The sequence below is a fragment of the Panulirus ornatus genome, chromosome 28, assembly GCF_036320965.1.
Source record: "Panulirus ornatus isolate Po-2019 chromosome 28, ASM3632096v1, whole genome shotgun sequence".
Lineage (NCBI taxonomy): Eukaryota > Metazoa > Arthropoda > Malacostraca > Decapoda > Palinuridae > Panulirus > Panulirus ornatus.
Genome location: NC_092251.1, coordinates 16,043,517 through 16,064,957, shown reverse-complemented (window position 1 = coordinate 16,064,957; position 21,441 = coordinate 16,043,517). Strand labels below are relative to the sequence as shown.

Genomic DNA, 21,441 nt, shown 5'->3' with positions numbered 1-21,441 from the left:
GTCCTTGCGTCATTTCTGACTTTCCCTGAAAATTTTATCAAAATTTGTTCATAACCTTTGTTGAAAGTTGCTCACAGACAAACAAACACCAGTAAAAACATAATCTCCTTGGTGGAGGTAATAAAAATAAAAAATATTGGTGTCATATGTTTGGACCAGAGCGCAATTTCAGTGCTTGCCAGGGGCAACATTTCCCCTAGATACACCCCTGTTCGAAACCTGTGGGGTCTTCTTTGTCTTCTGTTGTTAGTGTTTTCCTAAGTGTGCATCGCCAGAATAATGCAGTTTCATATGCATTATACACCTGTTCAGGACTGAGGTGCTCATCAGCTACAAGTTTTGTAAATTTGTCCACATACTTAGCAGATCCTTCGTGGTTTGCAGGCCACTTTTCTCCACACACTTTATTCATGGAAATTTCATGATGCTTCTTGAATCTTTGAAGCCATCCTTCACTATAGTCATGCTCATGCTGTAATTTCAATTTTCTATGGAACAACTTAGCCTGGTCCATTATCATGCTACCTGACAAGTCCACTCCATCATTCCAACACTGTCGAAACCATTCCATCATCACTCAATCGTGCTCAGTGCTCTTAACATCTTTCATAGTTTTTCTAATCATCATTTGCTTCTTGGATTTGCACAGAATTTCAATATTTTCTCCCTTTGCTTCTTTATATCATAAACAGTTGATAAACCAATACTGTAGCTGTCACACAGCTTATGCATCGAAACACCATGGTCCATTTTTCAAGAGTTCTCCTTTATCTTGGATTGATATGGATTGGTGTTTATGTTTGACACCACGAATGGCACTCTCATATGTCTCAGAAGCCATAGCTTGGGTTGAATTTAAGCAAAATAAGCTAAGAATCTCACAGAATTGCAGTATCACCACCAAAGAGTAGTGTAAAGAATGTAAATAAGCACATCCTACACACAATGCCATCTGTGGCCGCCCAGTAAACTAGTCTGGTGGCCGCAGTAATTTCAAGTTCCCCCACATAACTTTGCCTGGACTAAAGAAGGTGCTGAACCATCAGTTGCCAGAAATTCGGTGGTGTACCTGTACCATGCATACTTTTCTGTTAACTATCTCATGCTATATCCCAACCCTAATGCATAAGGTTCTAAAATAAACACAGTTACAATGAATGATAAACTAAATATTATGCATTTCAATATGAACGTTTTTAATAACCTTCGGCATTTTACTGTTTCAATTCTTTACCTGAATTGTTCAGGAGATTCTTCTGCTTGGTGTAAATGTTTAAGGCTGTGATGTCATGAGCATAAAAGATTCCCCACTGAAATTTGTACTCGTCAATACCATTACATAATACTTAATCATTTACATTATCAAATAGTTGTAAAAAATTGAATGATATATTTAATTAACATCTGCATATAATTTGAGCATGTCTACTTCTATTGAGTTGTCCATTTTTTTGGCAGCAATTTCTGAGTTTTAAATAATGAAGAATGCTTAGGGTGTGATGGACGTGTTGGAACTTCAGTAATATCAAGGTTCACAACACCTAGGTAAAATGACTGTGCTCTTGGTGAAATATACAATAACTGTTGCCATATAACTTTTACTTGGTGCAAACCTTGGACAAATTTACATTGCAAATCTACAGCCTAGGTGCAAAAGGAGAAACAATACAAGCTTAAGTCACAATATGGTCACAATTAAGGTACTGTAAGGTATCGTGTTTGTATATTATGTCCTGTATTAGGTTAGTTAAGTCTGGTTAGGTTAAGCTAGGTTTGATTTAAGTTAGTATGTGATAAATTTCCAATATTTCCTTTGTTCTTATTCTCACAATTTCCCTCAGCTTCAGAGTTCTGGCAATTTTGTGAGTATCTAAACCATGTGTTCCTAAGAGCAACAATACACCAGCTCCCTTGCACTATATCAAATGTACTCAATATAAAACGTACTTCATCCAAATCTATTACTTATTTCTGTGGAGCTGCAGAACGGAAACTTTTTCCAATCACCTTATTCAATATCAAAAAATCATTTATATCTATATTTATATCTATATATCTAGGGTTGAGGGTCAAGTTTGAAAGTTTGAAAGGAGAAAAACTGGAGGAAGTAAAGTGTTTTAGATATCTGGGAGTGGATCTGGCAGCAGATGGAACCATGGAAGCGGAAGTGAAACATAGGGTGGGGGAGGGGGCGAAAATCCTGGGAGCCTTGAGGAATGTGTGGAAGTCGAGAACATTATCTCGGAAAGCAAAAATGGGTATGTTTGAAGGAATAGTGGTTCCAACAATTTTGTATGGTTGCGAGGCTTGGGCTATGGATAGAGTTGTGCGCAGGAGGATGGATGTGCTGGAAATGAGATGTTTGAGGACAATGTGCGGTGTGAGGTGGTTTGATCGAGTAAGTAACGTAAGGGTAAGAGAGATGTGTGGAAATAAAAAGAGTGTGGTTGAGAGAGCAGAAGAGGGTGTTTTGAAATGGTTTGGGCACATGGAGAGAATGAGTTAGGAAAAATTGACCAAGAGGATATATGTGTCGGAGGTGGAGGGAACGAGGAGAAGTGGGAGACCAAATTGGAGGTGGAAAGATGGAGTGAAAAAGATTTTGTGTGATCGGGGCCTGAACATGCAGGAGGGTGAAAGGAGGGCAAGGAATAGAGTGAATTGGATCGATGTGGTATACCGGGGTTGACGTGCTGTCAGTGGATTGAATCAGGGCATGTGAAGCGTCTGGGGTAAACCATGGAAAGTTGTGTAGGTATGTATATTTGTGTGTGTGACGTGTATGTATATACATGTGTATGGGGGTGGGTTGGGCCATTTCTTTCGTCTGTTTCCTTGCGCTACCTCACAAACGTGGGAGACAGCGACAAAGCAAAAAAAGAAAAAAAAGAAAAAAAATCTACTTATATTCTATTTCTTATACTTTGTCACTGTCTCCCGCGTTAGTGAGGTAGCGCAAGGAAACAGACAAAAGAATGGCCCAACCCACCCACATACACATGTATATACATACACGTCCACACACGCACATATACATACCTAAACATCTCAACGTATACATATATATACACACACAGACATACACATATATACACATGTACATAATTCATACTGTCTGCCCTTATTCATTCCCGTCGCCACCCCGCCACACATGAAATGACAATCCCCTCCCCCCGCATGTGTGCGAGGTAGCTCTAGAAAAAAACAAAAAATATTACAAATATAATAAAATGCTTCACATCACACTGCTCATCTCATGTTTTCTCTACCCTAAACACATTACAATTCTAGAATAAAATCACAAAATATGAAGCTTGTTTAGGTAAAGTTCCAGTTTAAGGGGATCACAGAAATAACTAATAGATTTAGAAAAAATACATACCAATGAACTTCTTATACTTAGTAAAAGTGATATAGACCTGGGAAACATAAGGATGGTATTGCAACTTGATGATGCAGAACACAAAACAAAATCACAAAAATATATGCAAAAAAGTGAGACTGCTTTTAATAAAAAGAATTTCATTAGCTGACCAGGTTTCCTATAGCTTAACAGTTGTATTTTACCAGTTCTACTGCAAATCACTTCTTGTGTTCGTAGTTTTCCAGTCCTACTACAAGCCACTTAGCGTCCAAGTATACCATATATCACAGCTATAATTGAGCACTGTGAAAACGATGTTTGTTGTCAAAAAACACACGTGTTCCCTAACAAACAAATTTAATGTCATTCTATTCCAACTATCATATTGGTTACTGGATGACATTAAGCAAGAATTCTGAAGATCCAGCTGACATCTAATAACTGAATTACCAATTTTTGGTAAAATTTTGCATTACGGATATATGTTTCCTAGAGGGCAGATTTTAATGAAGGAGGTACAAATGGATGTCTTACAGTGCTAACACAAAAGTGAGGGATTTTAGGTGTAACATCCACAACTCTATCAATCTAAAGTTCTTGTAATGTGCTCTGGGCTTTCAAACACAGGGAAACTGGGTTAAAAGGAACAGTTGAAATTGTTCCTAATACTTTTGTAATACTTTTAGCATCTCAATGTCATTTTCAAACATTCGTGCACATAGCACAAGGTCATTAGAAAAATTACCATCTTGCTGACAGCTGACAAACAACATTCACCTGACACTAGTTCAGATTCTACAAGGATTAATTCGGTTCATATGTTGATATAAAAGCTGATTAAATCTGAAATACAAAACCTGCAGTGAAGGAAAGAAATGCCTTTTTAATATCCAAGTGACTGCCACCATGCATCATAACATTTGAAGTTATGGAAGACTGGTGTGTTTTAATGTGTTGCTGAAATTTCAGGAGTTTCTTACATATTTTCAAATTCCCCCAAATTTTCCCTAACATTCACTAACACTTCACAACACATTAACAAAAATCTAATGGTGATGATGAATAAGTTGTCAAATTACCATAATGACATTAAAACCTCACCTCTCTAGCCTGGGTCTGGCCTACAAGACCAGCAGCAGAGGGCTCAGCCGCACCATCTTCCCTCAACCCAAGTCCTTTCACATGAGAGTGAGCGTTAATTCGTTGTGTTTTGGTCGTACTCTTAACCTCTTCAATTTTCATCTTGAAGATATATTGCACTCAAACCTATTCCTTTACTTCGGTCCTTTCACAGCGCACTTAACGCGTGTGCTTCCTGCAATACGAGCAGTTGTTGTTAGTCTGGCGCACATTAGATGACGCTAAGTTAAAGCTGTTTCTTGTGAATGGCGCTTAAAATTACTAGCGAACAAACAAAAAAGACCCTGTTATTTTGTCCCTTTTCATTTTAGATAAACCAAGTCTGCAACATTGCCTTGGAAGATGGGAATTTATGACAAAGATATAAAAAAAATACATACGAAAATATACTGAGAAGCACAGAAGGTCTTGCAGTGTACTGCTAAATGAAATATGAAAATAACAAGGAATAAGCACAAAAACATGAAAAAGAAGATTGGATATATAACAATACCCACTTCCAAATGGGCCATAATTGGCAATTATTCTAGGAACACATCAGTGTGGCCAGAAAATGGGAGGGTATGGAAGTGTCTGCAATATAAAGAAAAAAGAAGATACAATTATCGTAATAATACTTAAAAGTTTGAGGGGTGGGGGAGAGAACCTGCATGTACTGGTTCTACGTGAAACGAAGCTCAAGGGTAAAGGTGAAGAATGGTTTGTTAATTCCGGGGTTAGTGAGAGGACAAGAGCTAAGGAAGGAGTAGCACTATCTCTGAAGCAGGAAATGTGGGAGTGTGTGTGATATGTAAGAAAGTAAATTCTAGATTGATGTGAGTAAAACTGAAAGTGGATGGAGAGACATGGGTGATTATTGATGCCTATGCACCAAGTCATGAGAAAAAAGATCATGAGAGGCAAGTGTTTAGGGAGCAGCTAAGTGAGTGTGCCAGCAGCTTTGGTGCATGGGACCAGGTATTAGTGATGAGTGATTTACAAGCGAAGGTGAGTAATGTGGCAGTTGAGGGTATAATTAGTGCACATGGGGTATTCAGTGTTGTGAATAGAAATTGTGAAGAGCTTGTGGATTTGTGCTGAAAACAGACTGGTGATCGGGAATACCTGGTTTGAAAAGAGAGATATAAATAAGTACACGTATGTGAGTAGGAGACATGGTCAAGGGGCATTATTGAATAACATGTTAATTGACAGGCGTGTAAAAGAGAGACTTTTGGATGTAAGTGTGCTGAGAGGGATGTCTGATCACTATCTTGTGGAGGCGAAGGTAAAAATTTGTAGAGGTTTTCAAAAATGAAGAGAGAATGATGGGGAAAGAGAGTGGTGAGAGTAAGTGAGCTTGGAAAGGAGACTTGTGTGACGAAGTTGAATAAGATTATAATGAAAATCCCATAAATATCCACAAATCACAATGATTCGGTAGACCTTGGTTACAATGTGTACATACCATGATATTTTACTGTAGAATTTAGTTATGACACCCCAAAATGGCCATATTCTATAGAATATTATATTTGAGAACTTGGCGAGTCTGTCATACTGCACACTTCAATGATCAACATATCTCATTAACGACCACAAAAAAAAAAAAAATGGATGCTTTATAATAGACCTGCTTAAATTACAACATTGTAAGTAATTACTGTATAATTTACTAGTTATGACACTCCAATATGGGCATATGCAAGGATATACCACTTTGGTTAAGGCAGTGGCCTTGCAATACATGTTTACAGATGACCCCACTGTCCATGAGGCATAACCAGTCATTACTCTTACTCTCACATCTCAATCTACCATTTTCCATTTTTGGCACAGCAGTATAACCGCAGCAAATAATAACCCATAATAAGTGATCTGTCATAGTGCACACTCCATAAATCGATATCCTTCATTAATCATTGATAGAGTACACTAGTTACTTCATGCCTCCCGATCCGCCATAATTGTTAATGAAATGCCATTTTACAGAACGATTTTCCAATTATGACACACTGAAGTCAACATAAGCATGAAATATCACTTCAGTGGCACCAATTAGAATAACATTCAGTACATAGAAATAAAAATGTTTCGTGAAAATTGATTATAACACAGAATGAATGAAAATCCTAGTACAGTCTGTACCTTAACAATAAGTCTCTTATTATCATTACTGTAAAATCTATAACATTTTGCTAAAGCATTTTTCAGATATGGAATTCTAAACTAGGAACATTCAGTAGGATACCATAATACTGGATAACAGCGTCATATTGCACATTTCAGAAATCGATATGCAGGATTTATGCAGTGGACCCACCTGATTACCATCAATGTGAATTTCTTGAAATCTTATTATGGCACTGGCAAATATATCACATTCCAAAAATCGACACATGCATTAGATTTACCATTTTGGTTAGATTGGTGAATCTGCCAATTTTCACACTCCATAAACTGACAATGGCCGTTGCTCATGGTGTATTGCAATGGTTTCCTGTCATCATTGTGAAACTATATATAAATCATTGTTGTATTTCTTATTTATAAGACTCTACAACCAGCATTTATATGTTTAATTGCATATGCCCAATTTGCGGTCACATAAACATAAAATGCTACGTAAAATTCATGAAATTTACATATTGTAATGAGGAAGGTCATGTGTAAGAAGGGGCTTCGTTGCTATAGAGGAAGAAGCAGATATCAATTTATGAAGTGTTCAGTGTTGGCAGAATTACCACCTCAGACACACTGGCATTTCCTTGCACCTGCTGCTGATTTAGGGAAGGGGTGGCATATAACTGGTAGCCAGGCAGGTATACAATAACAACAATCTAATGTGATTTGCCATGGATAATGGAGGACACTTGACTTACGATGTAGTTTGACAGATGGGCCAAACTTCTAGTTCAATGAGCCTTGTTGTTATGCATGTCTAATTTCAGATTACAGCTTTAGCGGATGTACTTAATTGGTTCAACTGGTGTGGGAATGGGACAGAGAGATGCATACGTAAACAACAACAATAACAACAGTGTTTTACTGGATAAGGTACAATGTACTACTGGAATGGCAGGACTAGGATCAAGGAGAACCCAAGTGGGAAGTGGAGTAACACTGTTACACTGTTCCTGTGGTGTGCTGGAGTTGCAGGAGTGCCGTGGGCGAGGCTTGTTACACTGTTCCTGGGGTTGCAGGAGTGCCGTGGGCGTGGCTTGTTACACTGTTCCTGGGGTTGCAGGAGTGCCGTGGGAGAGGCTTGTTACACTGTTCCTGGGGTTGCAGGAGTGCCGTGGGCGAGGCTTGTTACACTGTTCCTGGGGTGTGCTGGGGTTGCAGGAGGGGCGTGGGCGTGGATTCCTTGTTGTTACAGTAGCTGCTCGTGACGCGGGCGAAGGCGATGTCACACGAGAGTTGTGACGTTGCAGATGAGGCATCACAAGGACACCTGGCGGGAAGAGGACTGACCCGGGGGTCGCGTTGGTACTTCTACTGACGGAGGAGACGCCTTAAGGGCGGCTTGAGTCACATGGCCAATACACACTGCCTGACTGCCCCACTAAGGGTGATGCCCCGGGCACATAAGAGGCAGGAGAGTCAGGTCATGAAGGCGGTCTGGGAGGAGAAGCCATTTCCAAAGGGAATTTGTGGCAAGCCTGGCCTCCCTCCGTGCTGAGGGGGGGGTCCGTTTTAGTGGCACTTCCAAGGGAGAGGGTCAGGTTATTTAGGTAATGAAATAATTACACACACACACACACACACACACACATATATATATATATATATATATATATATATATATATATATATATATATATATATATATATATTTCTTTTTTTTTTTTTTTTTTTCATACTATTCGCTATTTCCCGCGATAGCGAGGTAGCGTTAAGAACAGAGGACTGGGCCTTTGAGGGAATATCCTCACCTGGACCTCCTCTCTGTTCCTTCTTTTGCAAAGAAAAAAAAAAAAAAAAAAAAACGAGGGGAGGATTTCCAGCCCCCCGCTCCCTTCCCTTTTAGTCGCCTTCTACGACACGCAGGGAATACGTGGGAAGTATTCTTTCTCCCCTATCCCCAGGGAATATATATATATATATATATATATATATATATATATATATATATATATATATATATATATATATATATATTTTTTTTTTTTTTTTTTTTTTTTTTTTCTTGCTTCGTCGCTGTCTCCCGCGTTTGCCCAACCCACCCCCATACACATGTATATACATACGTCCACACACGCAAATATACATACCTACACAGCTTTCCATGGTTTACCCCAGACGCTTCACATGCCGATTCAATCCACTGACAGCACGTCAACCCCGGTATACCACATCGATCCAATTCACTCTATTCCTTGCCCTCCTTTCACCCTCCTGCATGTTCAGGCCCCGATCACACAAAATCTTTTTCACTCCATCTTTCCACCTCCAATTCGGTCTCCCACTTCTCCTCGTTCCCTCCACCTCCGACACATATATCCTCTTGGTCAATCTTTCCTCACTCATTCTCTCCATGTGCCCAAACCATTTCAAAACACCCTCTTCTGCTCTCTCAACCACGCTCTTTTTATTTCCACACATCTCTCTTACCCTTACGTTACTTTCTCGATCAAATCACCTCACACCACACACTGTCCTCAAACATCTCATTTCCAGCACATCCATCCTCCTGCGCACAACTCTATCCATAGCCCACGCCTCGCAACCATACAACATTGTTGGAACCACTATTCCTTCAAACATACCCATTTTTGCTTTCCGAGATAATGTTCTCGACTTCCACACATTCTTCAAGGCTCCCAGGATTTTCGCCCCCTCCCCCACCCTATGATCCACTTCCGCTTCCATGGTTCCATCCGCTGCCAGATCTACTCCCAGATATCTAAAACACTTTACTTCCTCCAGTTTTTCTCCATTCAAACTTACCTCCCAATTGACTTGACCCTCAACCCTACTGTACCTAATTACCTTGCTCTTATTCACATTTACTCTTAACTTTCTTCTTTCACACACTTTACCAAACTCAGTCACCAGCTTCTGCAGTTTCTCACATGAATCAGCCACCAGCGCTGTATCATCAGCGAACAACAACTGACTCACTTCCCAAGCTCTCTCATCCACAACAGACTTCATACTTGCCCCTCTTTCCAAAACTCTTGCATTCACCTCCCTAACAACCCCATCCATAAACAAATTAAACAACCATGGAGATATCACACACCCCTGCCGCAAACCTACATTCACTGAGAACCAATCACTTTCCTCTCTTCCTACACGTACACATGCCTTACATCCTCGATAAAAACTTTTCACTGCTTCTAACAACTTGCCTCCCACACCATATATTCTTAATACCTTCCACAGAGCATCTCTATCAACTCTATCGTATGCCTTCTCCAGATCCATAAATGCTACATACAAATCCATTTGCTTTTCTAAGTATTTCTCACATACATTCTTCAAAGCAAACACCTGATCCACACATCCTCTTACCACTTCTGAAACCACACTGCTCTTCCCCAATCAGATGCTCTGTACATGCCTTCACCCTCTCAATCAATACCCTCCCATATGATTTACCAGGAATACTCAACAAACTTATACCTCTGTAATTTGAGCACTCACTCTTATCCCCTTTGCCTTTGTACAATGGCACTATGCACGCATTCCGCCAATCCTCAGGCACCTCACCATGAGTCATACATACATTAAATAACCTTACCAACCAGTCAATAATACAGTCACCCCCTTTTTTAATAAATTCCACTGCAATACCATCCAAACCTGCTGCCTTGCCGGCTTTCATCTTCCGCAAAGCTTTTACTACCTCTTCTCTGTTTACCAAATCATTTTCCCTCACCCTCTCACTTTGCACATCACCTCGACCAAAACACCCTATATCTGCCACTCTATCATCAAATACATTCAACAAACCTTCAAAATACTCACTCCATCTCCTTCTCACATCACCACTACTTGTTATCACCTCCCCATTTGCGCCCTTCACTGAAGTTCCCATTTGCTCCCTTGTCTTACGCACTTTATTTACCTCCTTCCAGAACATCTTTTTATTCTCCCTAAAATTTAATGATACTTTCTCACCCCAACTCTCATTTGCCCTCTTTTTCACCTGTTTCGCCTGTTAACTGACAGGCGCGCGAAAGAGAGGCTTTTGGATGTTAATGTGCTGAGAGGTGCAACTGGAGGGATGTCTGATCATTATCTTGTGGAGGCTAAGGTGAAGATTTGTATGGGTTTTCAGAAAAGAAGAGTGAATGTTGGGGTGAAGAGGGTGGTGAGAGTAAGTGAGCTTGGGAAGGAGACTTGTGTGAGGAAGTACCAGGAGAGACTGAGTACACAATGGAAAAAGGTGAGAACAATGGAAGTAAGGGGAGTGGGGGAGGAATGGGATGTATTTAGGGAATCAGTGATGGATTGCGCAAAAGATGCTTGTGGCATGAGAAGAGTGGGAGGTGGGTTGATTAGAAAGGGTAGTGAGTGGTGGGATGAAGAAGTAAGATTATTAGTGAAAGAGAAGAGAGAGGCATTTGGACGATTTTTGCAGGGAAAAAATGCAATTGAGTGGGAGATGTATAAAAGAAAGAGACAGGAGGTCAAGAGAAAGGTGCAAGAGGTGATATATATATATATATATATATATTATATATATATATATATATATATATATATATATATATATATATATATATCGCGGGAAATAGCGAATAGTATGAAAATATATATATATATATATATATATATATATATATATATATATATATATATATATATATTTTTTTTTTTTATACTTTGTCGCTGTCTCCCGCGTTTGCGAGGTAGCGCAAGGAAACAGACGAAAGAAATGGCCCAACCCCCCCCCCATACACATGTATATACACACGTCCACACACGCAAATATACATACCTACACAGCTTTCCATGGTTCACCCCAGACGCTTCACATGCCTTGATTCAATCCACTGACAGCACGTCAGCCCCGGTATACCACATCGCTCCAATTCACTCTATTCCTTGCCCTCCTTTCACCCTCCTGCATGTTCAGGCCCCGATCACACAAAATCTTTTTCACTCCATCTTTCCACCTCCAATTTGGTCTCCCTCTTCTCCTTGTTCCCTCCACCTCCGACACATATATCCTCTTGGTCAATCTTTCCTCACTCATCCTCTCCATGTGCCCAAACCACTTCAAAACACCCTCTTCTGCTCTCTCAACCACGCTCTTTTTATTTTCTCACATCTCTCTTACCCTTACGTTACTCACTCGATCAAACCACCTCACACCACACATTGTCCTGAAACATCTCATTTCCAGCACATCCATCCTCCTGCGCACCACTCTATCCATAGCCCACGCCTCGCAACCATACAACATTGTTGGAACCACTATTCCTTCAAACATACCCATTTTTGCTTTCCGAGATAATGTTCTCGACTTCCACACATTCTTCAAGGCCCCCAGAATTTTCGCCCCCTCCCCCACCCTATGATCCACTTCCGCTTCCATGGTTCCATCCGCTGCCAGATCCACTCCCAGATACCTAAAACACTTCACTTCCTCCAGTTTTTCTCCATTCAAACTTACCTCCCAATTGACTTGACCCTCAACCCTAATGTACCTAATAACCTTGCTCTTATTCACATTTACTCTTAACTTTCTTCTTCCACACACTTTACCAAACTCAGTCACCAGCTTCTGCAGTTTCACACATGAATCAGCCACCAGCGCTGTGTCATCAGCGAACAACAACTGACTCACTTCCCACGCTCTCTCATCCCCAACAGACTTCATACTTGCCCCTCTTTCCAAAACTCTTGCATTTACCTCCCTAACAACCCCATCCATAAACAAATTAAACAACCATGGGGACATCACACACCCCTGCCGCAAACCTACATTCACTGAGAACCAATCACTTTTCTCTCTTCCTACACGTACACATGCCTTACATACTCGATAATAACTTTTCACTGCTTCTAACAACTTTCCTCCCACACCATATATACTTAATACCTTCCACAGAGCATCTCTATCAACTCTATCATATGCCTTCTCCAGATCCATAAATGCTACATACAAATCCATTTGCTTTTCTAAGTATTTCTCACATACATTCTTCAAAGCAAACACCTGATCCACACATCCTCTACCACTTCTGAAACCACACTGCTCTTCCCCAATCTGATGCTCTGTACATGCCTTCACCCTCTCAATCAATACCCTCCCATATAATTTACCAGGAATACTCAACAAACTTATACCTCTGTAATTTGAGCACTCACTCTTATCCCCTTTGCCTTTGTACAATGGCACTATGCACGCATTCCGCCAATCCTCAGGCACCTCACCATGAGTCATACATACATTAAATAACGTTACCAACCAGTCAACAATACAGTCACCCCCTTTTTCAATAAATTCCACTGCAATACCATCCAAACCTGCTGCCTTGCCGGCTTTCATCTTCCGCAAAGCTTTCACTACCTCTTCTCTGTTTACCAAATCATTTTCCCTAACCCTCTCGCTTTGCACACCACCTCGACCAAAACACCCTATATCTGCCACTCTATCATCAAACACATTCAACAAACCTTCGAAATACTCACTCCATCTCCTTCTCACATCACCACTACTTGTTATCACCTCCCCATTTGCGCCCTTCACTGAAGTTCCCATTTGCTCCCTTGTCTTACGCACTTTATTTACCTCCTTCCAGAACATCTTTTTATTCTCCCTAAAATTTAATGATACTCTCTCACCCCATCTCTCATTTGCCCTTTTTTTCACCTCTTGCACCTTTCTCTTGACCTCCTGTCTCTTTCTTTTATACATCTCCCACTCAATTGCATTTTTTCCCTGCAAAAATCGTCCAAATGCCTCTCTCTTCTCTTTCACTAATACTCTTACTTCTTCATCCCACCACTCACTACCCTTTCTAATCAACTCACCTCCCACTCTTCTCATGCCACAAGCATCTTTTGCGCAATCCATCACTGATTCCCTAAATACATCCCATTCCTCCCCCACTCCCCTTACTTCCATTGTTCTCACCTTTTTCCATTCTGTACTCAGTCTCTCCTGGTACTTCCTCACACAGGTCTCCTTCTCAAGCTCACTTACTCTCACCACCCTCTTCACCCCAACATTCACTCTTCTTTTCTGAAAACCCATACAAATCTTCACCTTATATATATATATATATATATATATATATATATATATATATATATATATATATATATATATATATATATATTATTTATTTTGCTTTGTCGCTGTCTCCCGCGTTAGCGAGGTGGCGCAAGGAAACAGACGAAAGAATGGCCCAACCCGCCCACATACACATGTATATACATACATGTCCACAGACGCAAATATACATACCTATACATCTCAATGTATACACATATATACACACACAGACATATACATATATACACATGTACATAATTCATACAGTCTGCCTTTATTTTTTCCCACCGCCACCTCACCACACATGGAATAACAACCCCCTCCCCCCTCATGTGTGCGAGGTAGCGCTAGGAAAAGACATCAAAGGCCTCATTCGTTCACACTCAGTCTCTATTGTCATGTAATAATGCACCGAAACCACAGCTCCCTTTCCACATCCAGGCCCCACACAACTTTCCATGGTTTACCCCAGACGCTTCACATGCCCTGGTTCAATCCATTGACAGCACGTCGACCCCGGTATACCACATCGTTCCAATTCACTCTATTCCTTGCACGCCTTTCACCCTCCTGCAAGTTCAGGCCCCGATCACTCAAAATCTTTTTCACTCCATCTTTCCACCTCCAATTTGGTCTCCCCTTCTCGTTCCCTCCACCTCTGACACATATATCCTCTTGGTCAATCTTTCCTCACTCATTCTCTCCATGTGACCAAACCATTTCAAAACACCCTCTCCTGCTTTCTCAACCACGCTCTTTTTATTTCCACACATCTCTCTTACCCTATTATTATTTACTCGATCAAAACACCTCACACCACATATTGTCCTCAAACATCTCATTTCCAGCACATCCACCCTCCTGCGCACAACTCTATCCATTGCCCACGCCTCGCAACCATACAACATTGTTGGAACCACTATTCCTTCAAACATACCCATTTTTGCTTTCCGATATAATGTTCTCGACTTCCAAACATTCAAGGCTCCCAGAATTTTCGTCCCCTCCCCCACCCTATGATTCAATTCCGCTTCCATGGTTCCATCCGCTGCCAGATCCACTCCCAGATATCTAAAACACTTTACTTCCTCCAGTTTTTCTCCATTCAAACTTACCTCCCAATTGACTTGACCCCCAACCCTATTGTACCTAATAACCTTGCTCTTATTCACATTTACTCTCAAACTCAGCCACCAGCTTCTGCAGTCTCTCACATGAATCAGCCACCAGCGATGTATCATCATCGAACAGCAACTGACTCACTTCCCAAGCTCTCTCATCCACAACAGACTGCATACTTGCCCCTCTTTCCAAAACTCTTGCATTCACCTCCCTAACAACCCCATCCATTAGCCAAATTAAAGAACTATGGAAATATCACACACCCCTACCGCAAACCTACATTAGCTGAGAACCAATCACTTTCCTCTCTTCCTACACGTACACATGCCTTACATCCTCGATAAAAACTTTTCACTGCTTCTAAAAACTTGCCTCCCACACCATATATTCTTTATACCTTCCACAGAGCATCTCTATCAACTCTATTATATGCCTTCTCCAGATCCATAAATGCTACATACAAATCCATTTGCTTTCCTAAGTATTTCTCACATACATTCTTCAAAGCAAACACATGATCCACACATCTTCTACCACTTCTGAGACCAAACTGCTCTTCCCCAATCTGATGCTCTGTACATGCCTTCACCCTCTCAATCAATACCTTCCCATATAATTTACCAGGAATACTCAACAAACTTATACCTCTGTAATTTGAGCACTCACTTCTATCCCCTTTGCCTCTGTACAATGGCACTATGCAAGCATTCCGCCAATCCTCAGGCACCTCACCATGAATCATACATGCATTAAATAACGTTACCAACCAGTCAACAATACAGTCACCCCCTTTTTTAATAAATTCCACTGCAATACCATCTAAACCTGCTGCCTTGCCGGCTTTCATCTTCCGCAAAGCTTTTACTACCTCTTCTCTGTTTACCAAATCATTCCCTAACCCTCTCACTTTGCACACCACCTCGACCAAAACACCCTATATCTGTCACTCTATCATCAAACACATTCAACAAACCTTCAAAATACTCAACCTCCTTCTCACATCACCACTACTTATCACCTCCCCATTAGCCCCCTTCACTGAAGTTCCCATTTGCTCCCTTGTTTTACGCACTTTATTTACCTCCTTCCAAAACATATATATATATATATATATATATATATATATATATATATATATATATATATATATATATATATATATATAAACGCCCATTTACATCCATTTATATTCACATACACAATCATATACTTACATAAAAATGTACATATTCATACTTGCTTGCTTTCATCCATTCTCGGCGCCGCACTGCCCCACAGGAAACAGCATCGCTGCCCCCTAATTCAGCGAGGTAGCTCCAGGAAAAAAAAAAAAAAGCCATATTCGTTCACACTCAGTATCTAGCTGTCATGTGTAATGCACCGAAACCACAGCTCCCTATTCACATCCAGGCCCCACAGACCTTTCCATGATTTACCCCTAACGTTCCACTTGCCCTGGTTCAGTCCACTGGTAGGACGTCGACCCATGTACACCACATCGTTCCAATTAACTCTATTCCTTGCACGCCTCTCACCCTCCAGTATGTTCAGGTCCTGACCGCTCAAAATCTTTTTCACTCCATCCTTCCACCTCCAATTTGGTCTCCCACTTCTTGTTCCCTCCACCTCTGACACATATATCGTCTTTGTCAATCATTCTTCACTCATTCTCTCCATGTGTCCAAACCATTTCAATACACCTTCTGCTCTCTCAACCACATTCTTTTTATTTCCGCACATCTCTCTCTTACCCTTTAATTACTTACTCGATTAAATCACCTCATACCACATATTGTCCTCAGACATTTCATTTTCAACACATCCACCCTCCTCCGTACAACCCTATCTCTAACTCATGGTTCGCAACCATACGATACCGATGGAACTACTATTCCTTCAAACATACCCATTTTTGCTCTCCGGGATAAAGTTCTCTCCTTCTACACATTCTTCATCACTCCCAGAACTTTCGCTCCCTCCCCATCCTGTGACTCACTTCCGCTTCCATGGTTTTCACAGATATCTAAAACACTTCACAGAAAACCACCAATGTTTTTATACTCATTAGTTAAAAAAAATATTTTGTTTTTTACTCCTGTGTAATGAGTGTTATTTCCTAAGTGATTATGTGTAAAAAGCATAAAAAAATCGCTATTGTTCCAATGGATCTTTGCTTTTGTGATCAGGACTGATATTTTGATATTTACCTATTTTTCAGAGCATTCCAGATAGTTTCAGTGCTGAGTAGTTGATACAGAACTTTGTAAAAGTTTCCAGTAATAGAAATAGTAGTCAGAGGAGGAAGACGTTTTAGATCCAGATTGCAATTTCAGAGTTACAGCTGAGAAGAGAAACTCATACTACCCCAGTCAAACAGACCTCAACGACTTGATCAGACATCATGGTCTCACAAAAGTCCAATGCTGAGGTTTTGACGTCTAGGCTCAAGCAGTGGGACTTGGATGAAACTGTGCAAATCACAAATCAGAGGAAGAGTTACCTTATTTTTCATCTTCACCCGTGAAGATGGGCTCTGGTTCTACCACGATGTAACCAGAATGTTCGAGGCAATTGGAATGACCTGTAACCTGAACAAATGGCCGCCTCTTTATTGACAGCTTATCCAGGAGCCTCAGAGTCGTGCTGCTCCATAACGGGAACAAGTACCCGTCTCTTCCTCCTGGCTCACTTGGTGCACCTCAAAGAAGAATACAACAGTATCAGTCCCTTGCTAGACGCTCGGCACAGCTTTGTCGCAGTGGTTCGGGGCTTCAAAGGGCAACAACAAGGCTAAACATTATGTGGAGTTGGTTGAAACTATGGTGAAGAACTGTGGCAAAATGAGCTACAGGATGTTCCTCACAGTCCATATCCTTGACGGTCATCTTGATCCATTCAAGGAGGACATGGGGGCGTATTCGGCGGAGCAAGGGGAGCTCTTCCACCAGGATATACTGGACTTTTTTGAACGCCGCTACCAAGCAACATGTAACGAGAACATAATGAAAGATCAGATTTGGGGTCTGATTTGTGAAAGAGAATTATAGTTCAATCGTAAATCTCGAACAACTATTCACTTCTAAATATTTTGTGATCACTTTTGTTTGACATTTGTATTAATACATGTTAATTTTGATTCATATGTTGTTCTGACAATCTACACAAATATGTGCAAATTCGCCCGTTGTCCAATTGGAAATAGGTAAATTTCAAAATATCACTGTCCTGGTTACAAAAGCAAAGCTTGGAGGAAATAATAGCCATTTTACCTACTTTTTACGCATAAGTAATTAGGAATTAACACTTCATACCCAGGAACAAAAAATGTGTTACACTGTTATTTACTCAGCTGTTAAACTACCATCATTCCAGTTGATGTACCTTAGAGCATTATATATATGCAGTCCGGAATTTATTGATGATGAGTTTGAAATTATATTTTCTATTAGATCTAAGTTAGATTATCCTAAATCTTTCATTAATAAAATTCCTTAAGTTGATAAAGTATTCCTTTTACAAAGTTAAAACTAAACATCTCCTTGATACCAAGAATCTTTTAGTTATAATTTTACATTACTTCCCAGGTTGCTTAAATCGCTTAATGTAAATGAAATGCAGCTTTCGGTAATATTATAAGGAAAATCTTAAAAAAAAAAAATCCGCGGGCTGTGTTTACAGAATACCTTGTAAAAACTGTAATATATTCTATGTTGAGCAGAAAGGATCTTTATGTTAGGCTTAAGCAACGGAAATATGGTATAAGAACATGACAAGAACTAAATGGTTTGTTTAATCATGTTAAAAATGATAATCATTGTATTGACTACAACAATGCAATTCATTACCACGAGTAATGTAATTGAATCTTCTATTATCAAATACACAAAGAATTGTAACATTACTATTGGTGAAGATCTATTCATACTGGATAGCTTTGTCGTAGACAAAAATCTATAAATAATTTCCTTTCTTGCCCAGATAATAATAATAATTTTATGACAAGACATGATGCCAGAGCCGAACACACCAACCCGAACACCACTATCCGCCAACGTTTGTTTACCTGTAGTGTGTAAGCAATGTGTCTGCCTTGTATATCAACTAACTCTTCTTATGTCTTCTGCCTCATTCTTGTATCTTGCCTGATGATAATAACGATGATGTGTGATAATTACACGAAAGTACACTTGGGAACTTCCCGTGTTTCATTTCCCTGTGGACTCATAGGAACATACTACCTATCACGCTCCCAATTGTGATCCTTTCCTATATATATATATATATATATATATATATATATATATATATATATATATATATATATATATATATATAGTGGTCATCAAGGTACCATATTGTTTGTACAGAACGGCTGGAAAAAGATGTAGAAAATAATGAAATTTAGTTTCAATTACAGGTGTTTGATGAAAGAGCAGACCCTGGTGGAAGCAGAGATGTCTTAACTTATAGTACATTAGTTTGTATAGAAGTTTACACAAGAAATCAGTTATGACAAATGAAACAATGTTCACAGTTTGGGGGTTGAACATATGTAAAGCAATGTGCTATGAAATAAGCATCTCTGGTTATTGGGCAATAGACATACTCGATATATTTCATTAACCCATATATTTCAAAATTATTTCAAGAGAAGATTTGCAAGAATGGAGACAATAGAAAAGTGAAGGTCTTTCATATTACGGAGGTAATGTTGTACGTAACCGGAGCTGCTGTATAATGTTCAGGAAGACACTATACCTACCAGAACTCAGCAGTGTAAGTACGACCTCTTATGTCTCTTGTAAAGTGAATAACTGGTCTACCATTATGTCCTTAGGCCAGCGTGCACTGCAGCTGGCTGCTGCTGGTCGTGCCACTTGCCTTGACTGGCTTTTGTTCCACTTACCTTGACTGGCTCTAGTGCCACTTACCTTGACTGGCTCTCGTGCCACTTGCCTTGACTGGCTTTTGTGCCACTTACCTTGGCTGGCTTTTGTGCCACTTACCTTGACTGGCTCTCATGCCATGTACCTTAGACCTTGTTGTTCATGCCTAGTAACTTGACTGCATAACGGTTATACTAACTGCCGTGCCTGCTAGTCGAGCCTGGTACTTAGGCCACTAGGTAATGCCTGGTAGTATGGTTTGGCAGGTATATTTGTAGGTTGGCAGCTTGTTTGTTCGTTGTTTGGTTATCGTGTTTGGTACCTTGACAATTCGGTGGTCGAACTTGGAACCCTGGCAGATTGGTCCATGTTCCAGGGGCTATGACTGCTCCATGGTTGTGCCTGCAACATGACTGCTCCATGGTTGTGCCTGCAACATGACTGCTCCATGGATGTTCCGGCAACATGACTGCTCCATGGTCGTGCCTGCAACATGACTGCTCCATGGTTGTGCCTGCAACATGACTGCTCCATGGTTGTTCCTGCAACATGACTGCTCCATGGTTGTTCCTGCAACATGACTGCTCCATGGTTGTTCCTGCAACATGACTGCTCCATGGTTGTGCCTCCAACATGACTGCTCCATGGTTGTGCCTCCAACATGACTGCTCCATGGTCGTGCCTGCAACATGACTGCTCCATGGTTGTGCCTGCAACATGACTACTCCATGGTTGTTCCTGCAACATGACTGTTCCATGGTTGTGCCTGCAACATGACTGTTTGTTCCATGGTTGTGCCTGCAACATGACTGTTCCATGGTCGTGCCTGCAACATGACTGCTCCATGGTTGTTCCTGCACATGACTGCTCCATGGTTGTTCCTGCACATGGCTGCTCCATGGTTGTGCATGCAACATGATTGCCCCATGGTTGTTCCTGCACATTACTGCTTGCTGGTTGTACCCGCAACATGACTGCTCCATGGTTGTGCCTGCAACATGACTGTTTCATGGTTGTGCCAGCAACATAACTGCTCCATGGTTGTTCCTGCACATGACTGCTCCATGGTTGTTCCTGCACATGGCTGCTCCATGGTTGTGCCTGCAGCATAACTGTTCGATGGTCGTGCCTGCAACATGACTGCTTGCTGGTTGTACCCGCAACATGACTGCTCCATGGTTGTGCCTGCAACATGACTGCTTGCTGGTTGTACCCGCAACATGACTGCTCCATGGTTGTGCCTGCAACATGACTGTTCAGTGGTCGTGCCTGCATCATGACTGCTCCATGGTCGTGCCTGCAACATGAGTGCTTGCTGGTTGTGCTTCCAACATGACTGCTCCATGGTCATGCTTCCAACATGACTGTATGGTGATCGTGCCTGCGACATGACTGCACAGTGGTCATGCCTGCAACATGACTGCACATTGGTCGTGCCTGCAACATGAATGCTTGCTTATAACATGAGTGCATGGTAGTTGTGCCTGCTACATGACTGCTTGCTGGTCATGCCAGATAATTTAACTGCTCACTGGTCATGCCAGATAATTTAACTACTCACTGGTCATGCCTAGTATCTTTAGTGACCACTGGTCACACAATAAAGGGTTTATAATGACATTAGAAATGTAGCAGCATGAAATTAATCAGCACATAGCCATTTCCTTTGTCGGTTTTTACAAGTGCTTTACCTACTCTCAAGTTCTGTTAATTTT

At 40.8% G+C, this 21,441-nt stretch overlaps 2 protein-coding genes across 3 annotated transcripts in view; one reads left to right on the top strand and one right to left on the bottom strand.

Annotated features, from left to right (window-relative positions):
• The window catches only part of pont (RuvB-like helicase pontin), a 152,798-nt gene extending 135,433 nt beyond the window's left edge, over positions 1 to 17,365 (bottom strand). Inside the window, exons 1-2 of the mRNA XM_071678775.1 lie at positions 17,341 to 17,365; positions 4,466 to 4,679 (exon numbers count right to left, since the gene is read on the bottom strand). Coding sequence (XP_071534876.1) covers positions 4,466 to 4,606 — 141 coding nt within the window. The 5' untranslated portion in view covers positions 4,607 to 4,679; positions 17,341 to 17,365. The remainder of the gene's footprint in view (positions 1 to 4,465; positions 4,680 to 17,340) is intronic.
• A 1,407-nt stretch (positions 17,366 to 18,772) lies between these two features.
• The window catches only part of LOC139757866 (ATPase family gene 2 protein homolog A-like), a 229,525-nt gene continuing 226,856 nt past the window's right edge, over positions 18,773 to 21,441 (top strand). Inside the window, exon 1 of one of the 2 annotated variants that reach the window (XM_071678773.1) lies at positions 18,773 to 18,912. The gene's annotated coding sequence lies outside the window, so the exon portion shown is untranslated. Of the gene's footprint in view, positions 18,913 to 19,130; positions 19,617 to 21,441 lie in introns of those variants that run through there. The other variant, XM_071678774.1, reaches the window with a different exon arrangement.